The 16858-nt window shown below is 41.8% G+C and overlaps 2 protein-coding genes across 3 annotated transcripts; both read left to right on the top strand.

The window, feature by feature from the left end:
* Positions 1 to 391: 391 nt before the first annotated feature.
* LOC130736935 (putative F-box protein At4g22660) lies at positions 392 to 1618 on the top strand. The gene has a single exon (XM_057588709.1). It carries the CDS (start codon positions 392 to 394, stop codon positions 1616 to 1618), a length of 1227 nt encoding a protein of 408 aa, XP_057444692.1.
* Positions 1619 to 4113: 2495 nt separating this feature from the next.
* On the top strand, positions 4114 to 7350 carry LOC130739100 (uncharacterized). Of its 2 annotated transcripts, none has more exons than XR_009019763.1 (2): positions 4114 to 5447; positions 6955 to 7350. XR_009019763.1 is itself a non-coding variant. In XM_057591330.1 (2 exons), exons 1-2 carry the CDS (start codon positions 4202 to 4204, stop codon positions 7032 to 7034), a joined length of 372 nt encoding a protein of 123 aa, XP_057447313.1. In that variant the 5' UTR covers positions 4114 to 4201; the 3' UTR covers positions 7035 to 7350. The 2 variants fall into 2 exon arrangements, 1 of the variants encoding a protein (XP_057447313.1); XM_057591330.1 differs by having other exon boundaries at positions 4114 to 4493.
* Positions 7351 to 16858: the final 9508 nt, after the last annotated feature.

Genomic DNA, 16858 nt, shown 5'->3' with positions numbered 1-16858 from the left:
TTTCCGATGAAAAAAAAATTGAATTAGTAAAAGAGATTAGAATATACCGAGGAAAAAGAGTTTTACAAGATTTTAAATATTTTTAAATTTTTAAGTTGTTACATTTTTTTTTTTGAAACAGTTGTTACATCATAAGATATCAAATAAGGGATATATTTATGCCAACTTTTTAGCTAAGTATCGGGATAGAGGATGTATTCTTCTCTGGTCTGGTTTTCCGTTTAAATAATATTTCAGTTGTAACCAAAAAACGTCAAAAAAAATCAGGGTAAGAGTCGATTGAGGTTTCGATTGAGGCTGATCTAGGAAAATTATGATCTATTCAATGGCGTGAGGAGGAGGGACAAACGGTTTCGCTTGAGGCTGATCTAGGAAAATTGTGATATATTCAATGGCGCGAGGAGGAGGGACAAACGGTTGGTCAGATATTCAACGAGAACTATTGGAAGAGATTCTACGAAAGTTAACATTGGTGGATTTCCTCAAGTGTCGACGAGTATGCCGGTCTTGGCGACGCACAGTTGATGATGCTGTTGCAACCAAGGGAACATGTCCCCATGCTTCTCAATTTCCATTCCTGATGTTACTTCCTTCTAATTTATTCATCAACAAACCTGCAACCTTTTCTGCCACTCTGTCAGACATCACACAAGAAGAAGACACCTCTTACACTATCCCAACTCAAAAGTGTAATTTTGATTTTGATGTGTTTCGTGTCCTTTCCGTGCAAGGATGGTTGGTGTTCCAAAAGATCTATTGTAACAAAAACCAGAATCATGCTTTGCTTCTTTTGTTTTCCAATCCAGTGTCGGGTGAAGAGTTTGAGCTCCCACATTTGCCATTGTTTTCAGGTCAGGATTTGAGTCCTGTTCATACTTCTGTTAAACTCGTGTTCTCTTCTGCACCACCATATTCCTCAGACTTTCTTGTGGTGGCTTGTGTTACTGTTACCTTCCAACTACGAGGAGAAGGAGGATATAGATGGATGCAACAGTTAGCTTTTTGCAAGGTCACTGATAAGTCATGGACTTTAATTCCAATTCCAACTGATGATGAATCTCCACCCTTTCCTTTTCACGAGTTTGCAGTTCTGGATTGGAAATTATATGCTATGAATATGTTTTTATCTCAATCAGGTTCTGTTACTGTTTTTAATCTCAGAGACTCCACATTTGTAAAGCTGGAACAAGAGCCAATTCAAAAGCAAGGAGGAGCTTTCGTTGAGGGTATGGATTGGTCTGAGTTCATAGTTAATACGGAGACATGTATGTTGACAAGAGATGGGGACCATGAGATCTTGTTAGTTCTTCATCGTAAGAGAAGTAATGAGACAATAGGATTTCGTGTGTTTAAACTTGAGAACATGGGTGACACTAGAACTAGATGGATAGAGGTTGGTGACCTGGGAGATCGAGTTTTGTTGATGGATTACACTGGAATTCAAGTTATCTCTATCAAGGAAATTAACCTTCCTGAAAAGTTGAATGGAGGCAATTGTGTTTTTTTCTGTATTACAAAAGTTGATCTTGGGGTTTTCTTTTTTAAGGACAAGAGAATTACACGCTCCTTACAAGTAGGTGGGAGTCGATTTTTGTGGTTTATGCCTAGTCTTTGGTAGATATTTATTTCCAATGCATATCTTATTAATAGATTTTGTTACTCTTGATTTTGCTATGCACTCGAATAATATACTCTTATTTCGAAAAAGAATCGGATCTTTGGTTTGCTGCATATTATAGTTTTGATCTGATTTGGTCTATCAAAAGTTTACTTGTGTGGCTTGTTAATGTGGAATCATGTGTTAATGTGTATATATATACCGAGTAACACGAGTAACATAGTAGTCTCATCACATATTAAAAAAATTTAAAGGATGACCGATGAACTTCTTTACATCTCATTTCTCTTTCATTTCATTCTCAACTCATTTCTCTTTATATTTCTTTCTTCTTTTTCCATTACATTCTCTATCATTCTCTTAATTTTCTCTCTTATTTTCCTATCTTTCTTTATCAAATGTAGGTGAAAAGGTGTGAATAAAACATTTTTGTGACCTTAATAGGTTTGGGTTTTTTTTTATAGATCAATGTTAGTTGTTATAAATTAGTTCCTTCGCCAAGATTCGAACCCTAGCCCTTCACCCTGCAAATCCCTTCATTCCCTTAGCTCACCAAGTGAGCTACCCTTCCTCCCCTCCCCTCCCCCCACACAATAGGTTTGGGTAATATGCACCCGTAAAAAAGTGGTGTAGCTTTGCACCACCGCTTTTGACCGGTTACCATGTCAAAGTCATTTTTAGTTACTAATTAAGATGGTTCAAAAAACTAAATTAATGGGACTAATTAAGATGGTTAACACCATAGTGTCCACTTTTACTTTTAGGGTGGAAGATGTTCAATTTAGGGTTCACAATTATAAGCAACCTCATCAATATCTTCTGCTCTCACTAAACCAACGGTGCAGAGGATTGCTGAATATCAAAAAAAATGTGCAGCTCACAGAGGACTTCCATGTCAAAATGTCTAGTGGGGTGCTACAAAAAAGGAAGGAGAAGCTCATAAAAGCGACCAGTCATGCTCCGACATCTCCTGGATAGAGCTTGCTAGAAGGACATCATAGCCCATATCTGTCCTATGCCTCTTTTTGACCCCAACATCGTCCTGCCTACGATCCATTTTCAAATAAAACAATTAAAATCATCAGTTTAAGATTATGAAAACAAACAGGTGTATGGTCGTGTTCACGGGTCCATGACCGTGCTTATGATGGGAAGAATTTTATTTATGAAGTGCAAGGTGGAAGAGGAAATTTCTAGATTGAAAAAGGGATTTGGATTTGTCACCCTACTTATGGGGCTTGACATCCCACTTTATTTAATACGGGATTTAAAGTTTCGTATCAATACAGGGATAAAATTATGTATTTGTTTTAGTACGTAAAGGCAGAGACATGAATGGTTGAAAAAGTGACAGTCATGTTTAAATACAATACGGTTTTTTAAGTTCCGTATTAAACACGGAACTTTAAATCTCGTATTGAATAAGTGGGGTGTCAAGCCCCAAAGATAGGGTGACAAACCCAAATCCCTAAATTGAAGGTTACAACAAGAAAGTTTTGGTGGAGAAATGAGACGTCATTTGTGGAGAAAAAGTTGTCATAATCAAAATAGGGTTTTCACATAAAAAAGTACTACTTGGGGAGAGAAGGTCATTGTTTTTTTTTTATAAGTCATGCACTATATATTAAAATGAAGTACAATAGGTACTTCATCCGAATACAAGTATAAATAACAAGAAATAAATGTAATGCCAACAAAAAAAATTACAAACTTAGAAACCTTTCGGTGCTAGAATTATCCCATCATCTAAGATTTATTCACTTCTAGCCACATAAGTCCCACATCCTTGAAGGATAGACTAAAGAAAGAGTGTTACATTAAAATCTTACTAGAAAAATCTTATTTGGGATAAAAACCTAATAAAGAAAAAAGAGTACACAAATTCTAGAGACTATAAGTGACTTCCTTGGGATCCTAGAAAAACGAAGCAATGAAGCCTTAAACCAAAGACCAGCAGTGGTGATTCATGAACCACTCTACAGTTTTACCACTTTAGACACCTTAATTTTGTGGCAACTTTTTTTAACTGCCAAAAATTAAAAAATTGTGAAAAACCGCCTAAAAAATTCTGTCCAAAGTGGTGAGCAGTGAACGCAGTAGCTATATCCACCCATAATTTTTGTTATTAGAGGAGGAAAGCAACAACGAAGCACTTCATGTCTCGCCCCATTCACATCCCTATCTTACTGCTCAAGAATTCGTTAGTGGTGCCGTAGTCTTGTAGTCTTAGGCCCAGTTTGGAAGAGCTTATATGAGCTTATCTGATAACATAAGCTTTTATGCCAGTGTTTGAAAGAGCTTGTGCAAAACAGCTTTTGAGGTTATTTTCATAAGCTACTCATGATAGCTTATGAAAAACAGTTTATGCTTATATATAACTTATTTACAATTTATTTCAACAAATTTTTAAAAATAGCTTATGAATAAGCACTTATGTGATTTAAATATATTTTTTCCTCTTCAAAATTAATATTCTCATTTTGGTTTAACTTTTACCAGAAGTATTATCTGGTAAACCTGGGGCAGAGGCAGAGTCTTCTTCCTCATTGCTCTCTCTTCCATCACTCTGACCCCAATACAGCTATGGAAGCTCATCAGTCACCCACCCCACATCATAGTCACAGGTCCCTTTCACCCTCAGATAACCCCTCTTTCGGCAAAACAATCACTGCTTCTCTGCAACTCCATCACTATGCCAACAATGGTAACCCTGCACCTCAATCCTCTTTTCTTTCTCGGAATCATCCTCTTTGCCTTTATGGTTCTGTTGAACTGCGCGGTCCCAACAGCAATGATGATGATGGAAAGGTCCTCAAAGAGTCAAGCTTTATCTTTGGAAGCTTGGTAATGATATTCTTCTTACCAATGAAAAAAGGTATCACAGGCAGGCATATCTAGATGCTTGGGTGTGGTGTGAGTGAGAGTTCCAGCCATATGTTTCATGGCTGTCCCTTTTCTTGTCAAGTTTGGGGTTATTTTCTTCCTTGTGGTAATGGAAAGGGATAGGTGGCTGCTTGTTAATCTTGGTGATTCTAATAACTATGCTCTTAATGCTCCTTGGTGCTTGGTTTTTGGAATTGTTTTGGAGCTTATTTCGAGAAATGAATTATTTTTTGAGAATATAGGGAATTCAGTTGCTGTAGTTGTCAATAGAGTGCATCATGTTTTATTGGATCTGGATTTATATAGCCTCTGGTGGGTTTAGTGCTTTATATCCTGCTTCTAGACTAAGGAAGGAGGTTCTTGTGAGGTGGTTCCCGCCCATGGATACTTGGGTCAAAATCAATACTGATGGCTCATTTCTTGCTCAGAGCAAAATTGGGGCGTGTTATTAGAGATCATAATGAGCTGTTTGTGGTGGGTTTTTCTGCTCCATTCATGGCCTGAGACTTGGTTTATCCAGAGGTTATTCTAAGATCTTTATTGAGTCTGATTCTGAATTGGCAGTGGGGTTTCTTGACAAGGGATGTCCTGCTCATCATACTGTTGCTCTTTTGGTTCGTTAAATCATGAACCTTGTTAATTAGTTTGATCAGTGCTGTTGGAAGCATGTGTATAAAGAGGCTAATTCAGTGGCGGATTCCTTTGCTAAGCATGGGTTATCCTTGGCTGGGGATATTGTTATTCTTTATTCTCTCCCTGCTTTTAGAATTGATTCTTGTAACTCTGTGTATGAGAGTGTGGTTGGGTTTCAGCCCCGTCTTTAATAAAAAAACAAAGATGGACCCAGTTCGATGAATGAACGGAGTTAGGGTTTCTCATCTACTTATTTTGCTTCTGATTTAGAGATCAGTTAGTTTGATATTGCTTTGCTTGATGAATGAACGAGGTTAGGGTTTTTGTAACTTCTTTCTTCATTTTGATTTTCTTGATAACTCACTGCTTAGTTTCCGGTGTTACTTTGCTCTATGGATGGTGCCGGTGTTTTTTGGGTTCGTTTCGTTTGGTGATGTTGTGTTTGGTGTTCGTATGGGATGGAGCTCGTTATGGCTGTTCCCTTTGTCGCTTGTGTACTTAGCTGATGATACTGCTTTGTTGTTTCTTGGGGGCTTAGCATTGTTTGTTTTGTGCTGGGTTTCTGGATTGGGTGTTGGCTCTTTTGGGGAGTTTTTTTCTCCTTGTGGTAAGGTGTGTGTGTGTGTGTGTGTTTTTTTTTCTGGCTTGGGTTGGTTCTTTGTGTTTTGTTGAGTTTATTGTGAGTTTGTCGTCATTTTGTTTTAAGCCATGTCTTGAATTTGGGAAATTTTGTCTTAACTGTTAAAATTACCTATTCTGTCATTTCCCCTCAGCACTTAAGGATATAAAATTAACTACTGATATGGTTTAGAATGTTAAGCATGCAAAGCTTCTCAATCTAATTATACTTTCTAATCACACACTTCATATAATATGGAGCATGATTTGTCACCTGTTGTTTATAAGCTGCTTTTAAATGTTCTTGTACATTTTTCTATTCCACTTCAACAGTGATGTCAATCAAGCATTTTGCACTGCTTCCAAATGCCAATCAACTATGTATATGTCTTTAGGGAAATGTAATCAACAATTTGAGCCACATTATGATCCATTAAGACATCAATTTTCGTTTGTCCTTTGTTTTCTATTTGCATCAGAGTTGTACTACCAGATATGCCTTGACATTGTTCCTTTATATTTGACTTCTCCATTTTTGTAGCTAATTAGGTTATAATGCCATCCTTCTACCCAGTGAGTTACTTCTTAAGTGTTTGTTTTAATATTTGAGCGCTTTTTTTTTGGGTTTGTTGTTCCTAAAACTCATCTTAGTGGGTTGTTCTCAGATTTCTTCATAATCAAATTTCTTTAGTTGTCGAAAAAAAAACTAGAGGAAGAAGTACGAAATTTCTTCTTAGGGTAGGATTGGCATTGCCTTACTCCACTCAGTTCCCTGTAATTTTTAAACCAAAATGCAATTTATTAGTTTGGATTTATATAACTACAATGGAAAAATATAGTGGAATTTGCCCTGCAAAATACTCTAAAGATAGCTTGCTATATGCCACCTTGTCTTTTCTCTATTGTGGTCCACTTGAGTGCCATATTGGCTGTTTAAATGTGATCATTAATGCATGCGGATGTCATAGATCTTGGCTGTTTAAATGTGATAATTAATCTTTCTTCATTCTTCCTATACTAGTTCACAATTTTGATTTTTACTTGCTGGTCAATCCATGTGAATGGCATATTTAGTGTTTCTTCCTGTCAATCCAGTAATTTTGTCCACAGAGGAGCATTTTAATATATAAAACTTAACATTGAATTTTCTTTTAGATATCTAATGGAGCTGTTACTAATATACGCTCCTTGATTATTGAAAGGTAATGTGCACATCTCCATACATCTTCCTGCATATGCTTGCAATCGGAGTCTGTGGTTATGCATATGCTCACACAATTAAGTGTAATTGAAAGTGGACTGGGCGGGACATAAAGAAGATTATGTCCCGCCCAAAATGAACAATAAACCATTGAAGATAGCCATGGCGGGAAGTGCAACACAACGAGCTTCATTGCCCTCCCTTAGATGATGGACCCACAAGCCAGCTGGAAGATTCCTTTGGATTTGTCTTATATGTACAGGGATTTGGGCCCTGATTGTCAGGCCCAAATATAGGAAAAGTCCATATCATGACCACCCCCTCTATAAAAGGGGAGGTCATCCACTTGTACGAAACCAACTTTTTCAGCATTAATGAGAATATTCCTTTTATGGTAGTTTTGCTATTTTAGTGCTCTGCTAGGGTTTACTTTCTGTCACTCTTTTACGTAAGCTTGCCCTAGTACAGAACATTGGCGCCGTCTGTGGCTCTGACTTAGCTCTTCCGGTGACAAAAGGAGGAATTGCGAGCCATGGAAACTCGTTCATGCGGCGGGGGACGACGCGATCACCGTCGGCGCGGTGGTGGTCGACACGGCGGTCGCGGCGGCGGACGAAACAACAACCATCCCGTACTGGACGAGCAAGAGCAGGAAGCTTCCTCGGAGGGGGTCCACTCAGTGGCGCCGTCGCCAGCGTCATTGGTGCATGTAGCTCCGGGAAGACCTTCAGATCTGATCGCTAAATCAGATCCAGGTGTTCGGCGGCGTTCAACGCCGCCTGAATATGTAAACTTGGAAGATCTTAAAACCACTGCTCCACGGAGAGCGCAAGAGGCAGTGACAGGTATCACGCCTGCGGCTTTGCAACAAATGTTAGATACCTTGCAGAAGGTGCAGTCCCAAAACGAGCAGTTGCAAGCCCAAGTTGAGTATCTTACTCAACGGCAGGATTTTAAGCAAGAACAACGTCTGGAGGCGGAGGATGTAGTTGAATTTCAACCTTTTGTTCCAGCCATAACAAGAGTGGACATTCCAAAGCACCTGCAAACCATGACATTAGACGCCTTCTCGGGCGAATCTGATCCTATGGAGCACCTCAGATATTTCAATACTAAAATGGTGATCGGCGGGGCGACGGATGCGGTAAAATGTAGATTATTGCCCTCCACGTTCAAAGGCATGGCGATGCAGTGGTTCATTCGACAACCGCCCTTCTCCGTTGATAATTTCACTGATCTGTCCACGAAATTTCTGACTCAATTCTCCGCCAATAAAACCACAAAGGCAACAATGTTTGATCTTATCAGCATACATCAGCAACCAGGTGAGAAATTAAAAACCTACATGGCACGCTTCAGCAAGATGGCGGTGCAGTTGGAGGATGAAAATCCAGACGTCTGTTTGGCGTCATTCAAAAATGGCCTTCGGGCGGGAGATTTGAATAGAGACTTAACAAGGCGACCGGCAAAGGATATGATGGATCTTCGCGCTCGTGTTCAAGATTTCATATTAATCGAGCAAGATGATCAGAAGAAACAAGAAAGAGAGGAAGGACGCAAACAGTCTCAGACCGGCGGTGTTTCACAGGAAAAATCCAAGGCGGGGAAGGAAACCAGGGTAGCGCAAACCCCCCGTTTACCAAGACCGGGACCATACCAAAACTCTAAACCTGGTTTTCAAAATACATGGCACAGAAATTCACAAGGTCCCACTGCTGCCACAGCTGGTCAGCCTGGTGCTTCGCCAACGCCAGTCCCACTTACTAAGTTGAATGCACCCTTAAGTACCATTTTAAGGGCAGTTGGGCAGACCAACGTTGTGCAGTATCCTCCACCACCACGGCGGCCGCCAGCTAACGTGGACACCAATAGGTGGTGCGAGTACCACAAGGCGTTGGGGCATACGACAGATAATTGTTGGAATTTAAGGCGGGAAATTGATCGTCTGATTAAAGCTGGTCATTTGGCAAACTTTGTTAAAGACACGGCAACGCCAGAGGTAGCTAAGATCACTCAGGGGGACAAAGGCAAAGGTAAAGAGATAGTCGAAGAGTTGGGCGATCCTGTTGGGGAATGCTCATCTATTGCTGGAGGATTTGGCGGGGGTGCAATTTCAAGTAAGGCTAGAAAACGCTATGTGGCGGCAGTACACTCAGTACAGGAGTCGTACGAAGGCGAGTGTTGGGTGAATCATTCCCCTATTATATTTACCCCTCAGGATTTCGCGCATGTAATTCCTCATGACAACGATCCAATTGTGGTGACAATCAGGGTTAACAATTATGTGACAAAGAAAGTATTCTTAGACCAGGGATCTTCGGCGGATATCATCTATGGAGACGCCTTTGATCGCTTGGGACTAAAGGAATCAGATTTGAAACCATACAAGGGAACTTTGGTGGGATTCACGGGGGACCGTGTCAGTGTACGGGGATACGTCGAACTTCCGACTGCCTTTGGAGAAGGAGAGTTTGTCAAGAAATTTCTAGTAAAGTACTTAGTATTGGCGTGTAGAGCCAATTACAATGTACTCTTGGGGCGAGACACCCTCAACAAGGTCTGCGCGGTCATCTCAACTGCTCATTTAACTGTTAAATATCCCGCCTGCAACGGGAAGGTCGGGATATTGCGTGTAGACCAGAATGCAGCAAGGGAGTGCTATTTGAGAAGCGTGGCGCTCTATGGGCGAAAGGCGGCTAAGGAGAGCCATCGAATTACAGAAATCTTCCCACAAGAAGGATTTAGCTTGGACCCAAGAGACGATGCTGATGATTTTCGCCCACAACCTCTGGAAGAAACCAAGCAGGTGCAAGTCAAGGACAAGCTTCTAAAGATTGGCAGTAGTTTGACAGCAGAACAAGAGGAAAGACTAGTCACCCTTCTGGGTGATAATCTAGATCTCTTCGCATGGACCATCAATGATGTACCAGGGATCGATCCCAAGGTGATCACTCACAAACTAGCCATACGACCAGGGGCGACCCCAGTCATCCAACCAAGGCGAAGAATGAGTGAAGAAAAGAACAAGGCTGTAAAATTAGAGACTGAAAAATTGATCAAGGCCCGCTTCATCCGTGAGGTACAGTACCCAACGTGGCTCGCCAATGTTGTAATGGTCAAGAAGGCCAATGGGAAATGGCGAATGTGCACGGATTACACAAGCCTGAACAAAGTGTGTCCCAAAGATTCGTACCCACTTCCCAATGTTGACAAACTTGTGGATGGAGCTTCAGGGAATGAACTTTTAAGTCTCATGGACGCTTATTCGGGCTATAATCAGATTATGATGCACCCCTCGGATGAAGAAAGTACAGCATTTATGACCAATCAAGCGAACTATTGTTACAAGACAATGCCTTTTGGTTTGAAGAATGCAGGAGCTACGTACCAACGGCTTATGGATAAAAATTTTTCAAAACAAGTAGGCAGGAATATGGAGGTGTATGTGGACGACATGATCGTAAAGTCCGCCAGGGCTAGTGATCATGGGGGTGATCTCAAAGAAGCGTTTACCCAGTTAAGAACATATCAAATGAAGTTGAATCCTGAGAAGTGTTCTTTTGGGATCCAGGGAGGAAAGTTCTTGGGATTTATGTTAACATCAAGAGGAATAGAAGTGAACCCTGATAAGGGAAGGGCGATCTTGGAGATGAAAAGCCCAACAAGTGTAAAGGAGGTTTAGCGTTTGACAGGGCGAATGGCCGCCTTGTCACGTTTCTTGCCAATGGCGGGTGACAAAGCGGCCCCGTTCTTCACATGTTTAAAAAAGAATTCAAAGTTTCAGTGGACAGAGGAATGCGAACAAGCTTTTACCAAATTGAAAGAAACATTGGCCACACTACCAGTACTCTCCAAGCCAACACCAGGCGTTCCCTTAGTGCTCTATTTAGCGGTTACTGACAAGGCGGTAAGTACGGTGTTGCTCCAGGAAGAAGGAAAAAAGCAGAAAGTTATATATTTTGTGAGCCATACTTTACAGGGGGCAGAATTGCGGTACCAAAAAATTGAAAAGGCGGCTTTGGCGATTCTGAAAACTGCAAGGCGCCTCAGACCTTACTTCCAAAGTTTCCAAGTCAAAGTTAAAACTGATGTTCCCTTAAGGCAAGTACTTCAGAAGCCTGATTTATCAGGGCGATTGGTTAGCTGGTCAGTGGAGTTATCAGAATATGACATACAATATGAGCCAAGGGGCCAAGTCACAGTCCAGAGTTTAATTGACTTCGTGGCGGAATTAACACCCACTGAAGGAGAGAAGACTCAAGGAGAATGGGTCATGTCTGTGGATGGATCCTCTAATAACGCTGGAAGTGGGGCGGGAATAACAATTGAAAGTCCAGATAAAATGATCATTGAACAGTCTCTCAAGTTCGAGTTCAAGGCGAGCAATAATCAATCTGAGTACGAGGCTCTGATTGCCGGCTTAAGGTTGGCCATCGAGTTGGGAGTCCAGAAGTTATTTATTAAAGGAGATTCGCAGTTAGTGGTCAAACAAGTGAAAGGCGAGTACCAGGTGAAGGATCCGCAACTGTCCAAATATTTGGAAGTGGTGCGCAGATTGATGATGGAGGTCAAAGAAATCAAAATAGAACATGTCCCGAGGGGACAAAATGAGAGGGCTGATGTGTTGGCGAAGTTGGCAAGCACAGGGAGATTGGGCAACTACCAAACAGTCATTCAAGAAACCCTACCTCGCCCGAGCATTGATTTGGTAGAAATAAAGTTGAAAGCTGTAAAGTCGGTCAGTGAGGGCGAGTTACCTTGGATAGAAGCGATTAAGACCTTCTTAGAGAATCCACCAAAGGAGGATGATTTGAACACGAGAACAAAACGCAGGGAAGCCAGTTTCTACACACTGGTGGATGGTGAGTTGTATCGGCGAGGAATCATGTCTCCTATGCTCAAATGTGTTGATACCAAGGACGCCCTCGGAATAATGGCGGAAGTCCACGAAGGTGTATGTTCTAGTCATATCGGCGGGCGATCATTGGCAACAAAAGTGATAAGAGCAGGATTCTATTGGCCAACCATGAAGAAGGATTGTTTGGAGTATGTTAAGAAATGTGAAAAATGTCAAGTCTTTTCTGACTTGCACAAGGCTCCACCGGAAGAATTAACAACTATGATGGCGCCTTGGCCGTTCGCCATGTGGGGGACTGATATCTTAGGACCATTCCCTGTAGCAAAGGCACAAATGAAGTACATCATCGTGGCGGTTGATTACTTCACTAAGTGGATAGAAGCCGAGGCAGTGGCGACTATCACAGCTGCCAAGGTTAGGAACTTCCTGTGGCGAAGGATCGTTTGTAGATTTGGGGTCCCCATGGCGTTAGTAATGGATAATGGAACCCAATTCACAAGTAGTGTTACCCGGGAATTCTGTGCAGAAATGGGAATCGAGATGCGATTTGCCTCTGTAGAACATCCACAAACCAATGGGCAGGCTGAATCGGCTAACAAGGTTATCCTGAAAGGGTTAAAGAAGAAACTGGATGAAGCAAAAGGGCTTTGGGCGGAGGAACTGCCAGGCGTTCTTTGGGCATACAACACCACGGAACAGTCAAGCACAAAGGAAACCCCGTATCGTTTAACTTATGGAACTGACGCCATGCTCCCAGTGGAAATTGAAAACCAAAGTTGGCGAGTGGCTCGGTTTAATGAGAATGACAACGGAGAAAACTTAATAGCAAATCTAATCATGCTGCCCGAGGAACAACGAGAGGCTCACATAAGAAATGAGGCGGGAAAAGTGAAGGTGGCAAGAAAATTCTCAACGAAAGTAGTGCCAAGAAAAATGAGGGTAGGAGACTTAGTACTCCGAAAAAATACAATACCCGATAAACACAACAAACTTTCACCCAACTGGGGCGGGCCTTACAGGATTGTTGGCGATGTTGGAGGAGGAGCTTATAAGTTGGAACAACTAAATGGTCAAAAGGTTCCACGAACATGGAACGCCTCCCATCTAAAGCAGTATTTTAGTTAATAGAAACAACAAATGTAAATGAAGTCGCACTCTTTTTCCCTTTCTTTGGAAAGGTTTTTAATGAGGCGACATTTGTAATGAAGAGACAATTGTTCCCATACGAAAGAAAATTAATGAAAAAGTTCATTTCAACAGAATCGCATATATTTTTTAATTTATATTACGAGTTCATGCAATGCAAATCGTATCAAGGTATGCAATACCGCGAGTAAACCTTTCGGAATAAGAGAGTATCGCCTTCAAAAGTTAAAAGCCTTGGCAATTCTAGTGGCCACTAGAAACCAAGCCTCGTCGAAAAATCGGCTAAGGTACGTAAACCAAAGTAACAACGAAAGTGAGAAACAACTAAAACAACGAATGAACTTAAAATGATTCATTTAAAGTAGAGAAAAGGGGGCGACGCCCATACATGATTCGGAATGAAAATAAAAGACAGGGCAATGCCCAAAGAAAAATTTCAACATAAAATAAAAACAAATTCAAGCCAGGTTCTCGTTGTTGGCGTTGTTGCCCTGGCTTGTCCCAGCTTGAGGATCTCCCTTCTCTTGATCCTCATTCCTGTGCTGCTCATTCCCATCCTCGCCATCTTCTTCGGGCTCACTCTCATCATCGAATTGGGGAAGGAGGTCGAGGCTAATGTCATCATCACCAACCACTTGACCATCCTTGATCTCCTTCAGCCACCCAATGCGGGTAAGATCAAAGCCCGGCTCAACTACACTGATTTGCTCTTTAGCCGCCAGAAAGCCTTGAGCATATTGGAGAGAAGCACGCCCTATGATGGAAGCATTCAGGCGATCATATTTCTTTTCCAACTTTTGGTATTTGGCTTGAATGGCAGTGTGCTTGTCATTTATGGCTTCTTTAAGAGACTTGGTCTTTTGAAGAAGCAGGTCCGAAGCAGCCAAGTCTTCAGTTAACTTAGCACACTTCTCCTCAGCAGATTTCAGCTTTTTGTTGGCAGTTTCAGCATCAGTTTTAGCCCGCTCATAGGCTGTCTTGTAATCAGCTGCCTTCTTCTCAAAACGGTTCTTGGCTGAGATCAACTCCTTCACGCACTGAGCCATTCCCGCCACAGTACTGGCGGCGGAAAGCGCGTGATGGATCGCCAAGGAAGCAATGTTGGGGGGGCCTTGACCGGAAATGTCCTTGTGAATCCGGTTGTCAAAAGTACGGGTCATGAATTCCAGCCCGTTGAAGTGAGGATCATTCAAACTTAGCAAGGGGGGAGGAGCCTCGCCACCAATGGCTGAACTAGGGCCAGCCTGGCCAAATGGAGTTGGTGGGCGGTTGATCAGCGCGCTTGAATCTTGTTGAGGGGGCGGGACATTATCATGTCCCTTCTTTTTCTCAGCTGGATGACTTTTTGGATCAAGAGTCGATTGGTGGAGAGGCTTACCACCAGCAGCACTTGAAGTTTTTTGACGTTTAGGGTCTCTGACGTTGTCAGAACCCGAAGTACCTTCATTCTTCTTCTTCTGCTCAGTCTCGGCGGCCCTCTTCTTCGCCGCCGCGGCAGATTGGGCGAGGTATTCCTTCATCTTGATAGGGTTCGCGTCAACCTTGCTTTTTCCCATCGTAGCTGTATGGAAAACACCAATTAGGCAAGATACATGAACAAAAAGAGAAACATGTGCAAAGATTATAAACTTACTAAAAAATTGATTTAAAGTGCCGGATTTCGACGCCTCAATCAAGTCGTGACCGGAAATTACCGGTAGTGTGCGGAGGTAATCAGCGACGCCTTGTTCAGATTCATCCAAGGCGTCGTATGAAACGGATATTTTTCGGCGAGGGTTCTTGGTCCAGTAAAAAGGGAAGAGAGGGTTATTGTCGGAATCTCGGAACAAGTTCTTTATTTCGGGCGACTCCACAACTTTAAAGTATTTTTTCTGCCATACTTTGTAATGGCTTTTAAGGGCGGTGAACCGAGTCATGTTCTTACGGGCTAAAAGTGGAACCCATTTCACAGAAGTAGGTTTAGTGGTGACTGATTTATAGAAAAGGAAGAACAAAGGATAGGTTGGAGTGAAACTCAGGTGTTCACAAAGAATTTCAAAGCAGCGGAGAAAACCCCAGGCGTTGGGCTGGAGTTGGCAAGGCGCCACATTCAGAAAAGAAAGAACGTGGCATATAAATGGCGAGAAAGGAAGTTTGATGTTCAAGTCTAAGAAGAAATAGCCATAAACAAAGAAGAAATCGGGCGATTCATCGGCTGGTTCTTTGCGCAACAGAACACAGTCATCGTCGCCACATGGGAGGATGTTCAACAGATGATCTTCATTATTCGAGGTGGCGGGATTTATCTTCGTGAAACCTTGAGCAGATATTCGAAGCGAATTAATGCTCCCAACACTGCTCCAGACAGAATGCAACAGACATTTATCTTCAACTAAATGCACGTTAGAGCGCCATTCAGGTGAAGACAAATCTCCATTAGAGGAGAGAATTGAGTCTACAGAACCGGCGGGACCAGAATCATCATGGGTAGAAGGCGAGGAGTGAATTTCAATTATAGAGGGGGCGACAACTTCCTCCTCCGTGGAGGGTGAAGAAAGTTCTAGGGAAGAAAGGCTAGCGTTTGGTAAAGCCATGCGAGGCAGTTTCATAAAAAGAAGAAAGAAGATGAACAAACTAAAAGTAAAAAGAAGATGAACAGAGTCAAAAGAAGAAAAAAGATGAACAGAGTCAGAGAAAAAAGAAGTAAACGAAGAATCTCAAGAAAGAGAAAAACTAACCAGAGGGAGAACTGTGAATTTGAGAAAGGAGAACGTCGGCGATAGGGGAGCACCGCGCAATGACGACGGCCGGAGGAAGAAAAGGTTCACCGGAGTTCAAAGAAGAGAATGAAAGCTGCGGTGAAAAGGGTTTTCAGAACAAAAGTTTTAAGAAAGTGAAAAATGAAAGGTGAAAAGGGGATTTTATAGAGAGAAAGGAAGAGAGAGAATGAGTGGGGGAAGATCGTGGGATCGTGGGATTTGAAATTTGAAAAGGTAGGAAGCGAAAAGACATTACTCCTCGAGACGCACAACTGACGATTGCATTTATAACAAATGATGACGAAATCCCGGAAAATAAGGATACGTGCGTCAGTTGAAAAGACGTGGTTGACGGTTATGATTAATGGCGACATACATATCTTTGAAACGGCAACAAAGGTGGCGAAGCGTGAAAATGGCGATGTAACAACGAAAGTAAACAATAGAGGCGAACTACTAGGTAACATGATGAAGACATTTCGACTCTTTACTCGAGTTTCATGTCTTGGGGGCATGTGGACTGGGCGGGACATAAAGAAGATTATGTCCCGCCCAAAATGAACAATAAACCATTGAAGATAGCCATGGCGGGAAGTGCAACACAACGAGCTTCATTGCCCTCCCTTAGATGATGGACCCACAAGCCAGCTGGAAGATTCCTTTGGATTTGTCTTATATGTACAGGGATTTGGGCCCTGATTGTCAGGCCCAAATATAGGAAAAGTCCATATCATGACCACCCCCTCTATAAAAGGGGAGGTCATCCACTTGTACGAAACCAACTTTTTCAGCATTAATGAGAATATTCCTTTTATGGTAGTTTTGCTATTTTAGTGCTCTGCTAGGGTTTACTTTCTGTCACTCTTTTACGTAAGCTTGCCCTAGTACAGAACAGAAAGTTTTTGGACCATCTGCTGCTCAAAAAACGGGAAAGAGCACAGGTCCTTCAACTTCAACATAGTCTTCGGACCATCTGCAGCTCAAGGTTGGTTTATTTTTCTATTTCACTTATCTCCAAGAATACTTCATTTTAGTTCAACAGTCTTTGGCCTTCTCTGAAATGAAGCTTCTCATTAGGTCCGTTATTGATGGATATAATGTTTGCATATTTGCCTGCAATTTTTAATGGTAATTTTCTTATTTGTGTTTTTCAAATAAAGACT

The sequence above is a fragment of the Lotus japonicus genome, chromosome 2 (assembly GCF_012489685.1).
Source record: "Lotus japonicus ecotype B-129 chromosome 2, LjGifu_v1.2".
In the NCBI taxonomy this organism is placed as follows: domain Eukaryota; kingdom Viridiplantae; phylum Streptophyta; class Magnoliopsida; order Fabales; family Fabaceae; genus Lotus; species Lotus japonicus.
Note: the sequence above shows the minus strand (reverse complement) of the source record. Positions and strands in the feature narration are given on the sequence as shown.

Coding starts and splice junctions, on each gene's coding strand:
- LOC130739100 (XM_057591330.1), top strand. CDS start 4,202: ATGGAAGCTCATCAGTCACCCACCCCACATCATAGTCACAGGTCCCTT. Junction 4,494..6,954: donor CTTCTTACCAATGAAAAAAG/GTATCACAGGCA, acceptor GATTATTGAAAG/GTAATGTGCACATCTCCATA.
- LOC130736935 (XM_057588709.1), top strand. CDS start 392: ATGGCGCGAGGAGGAGGGACAAACGGTTGGTCAGATATTCAACGAGAA.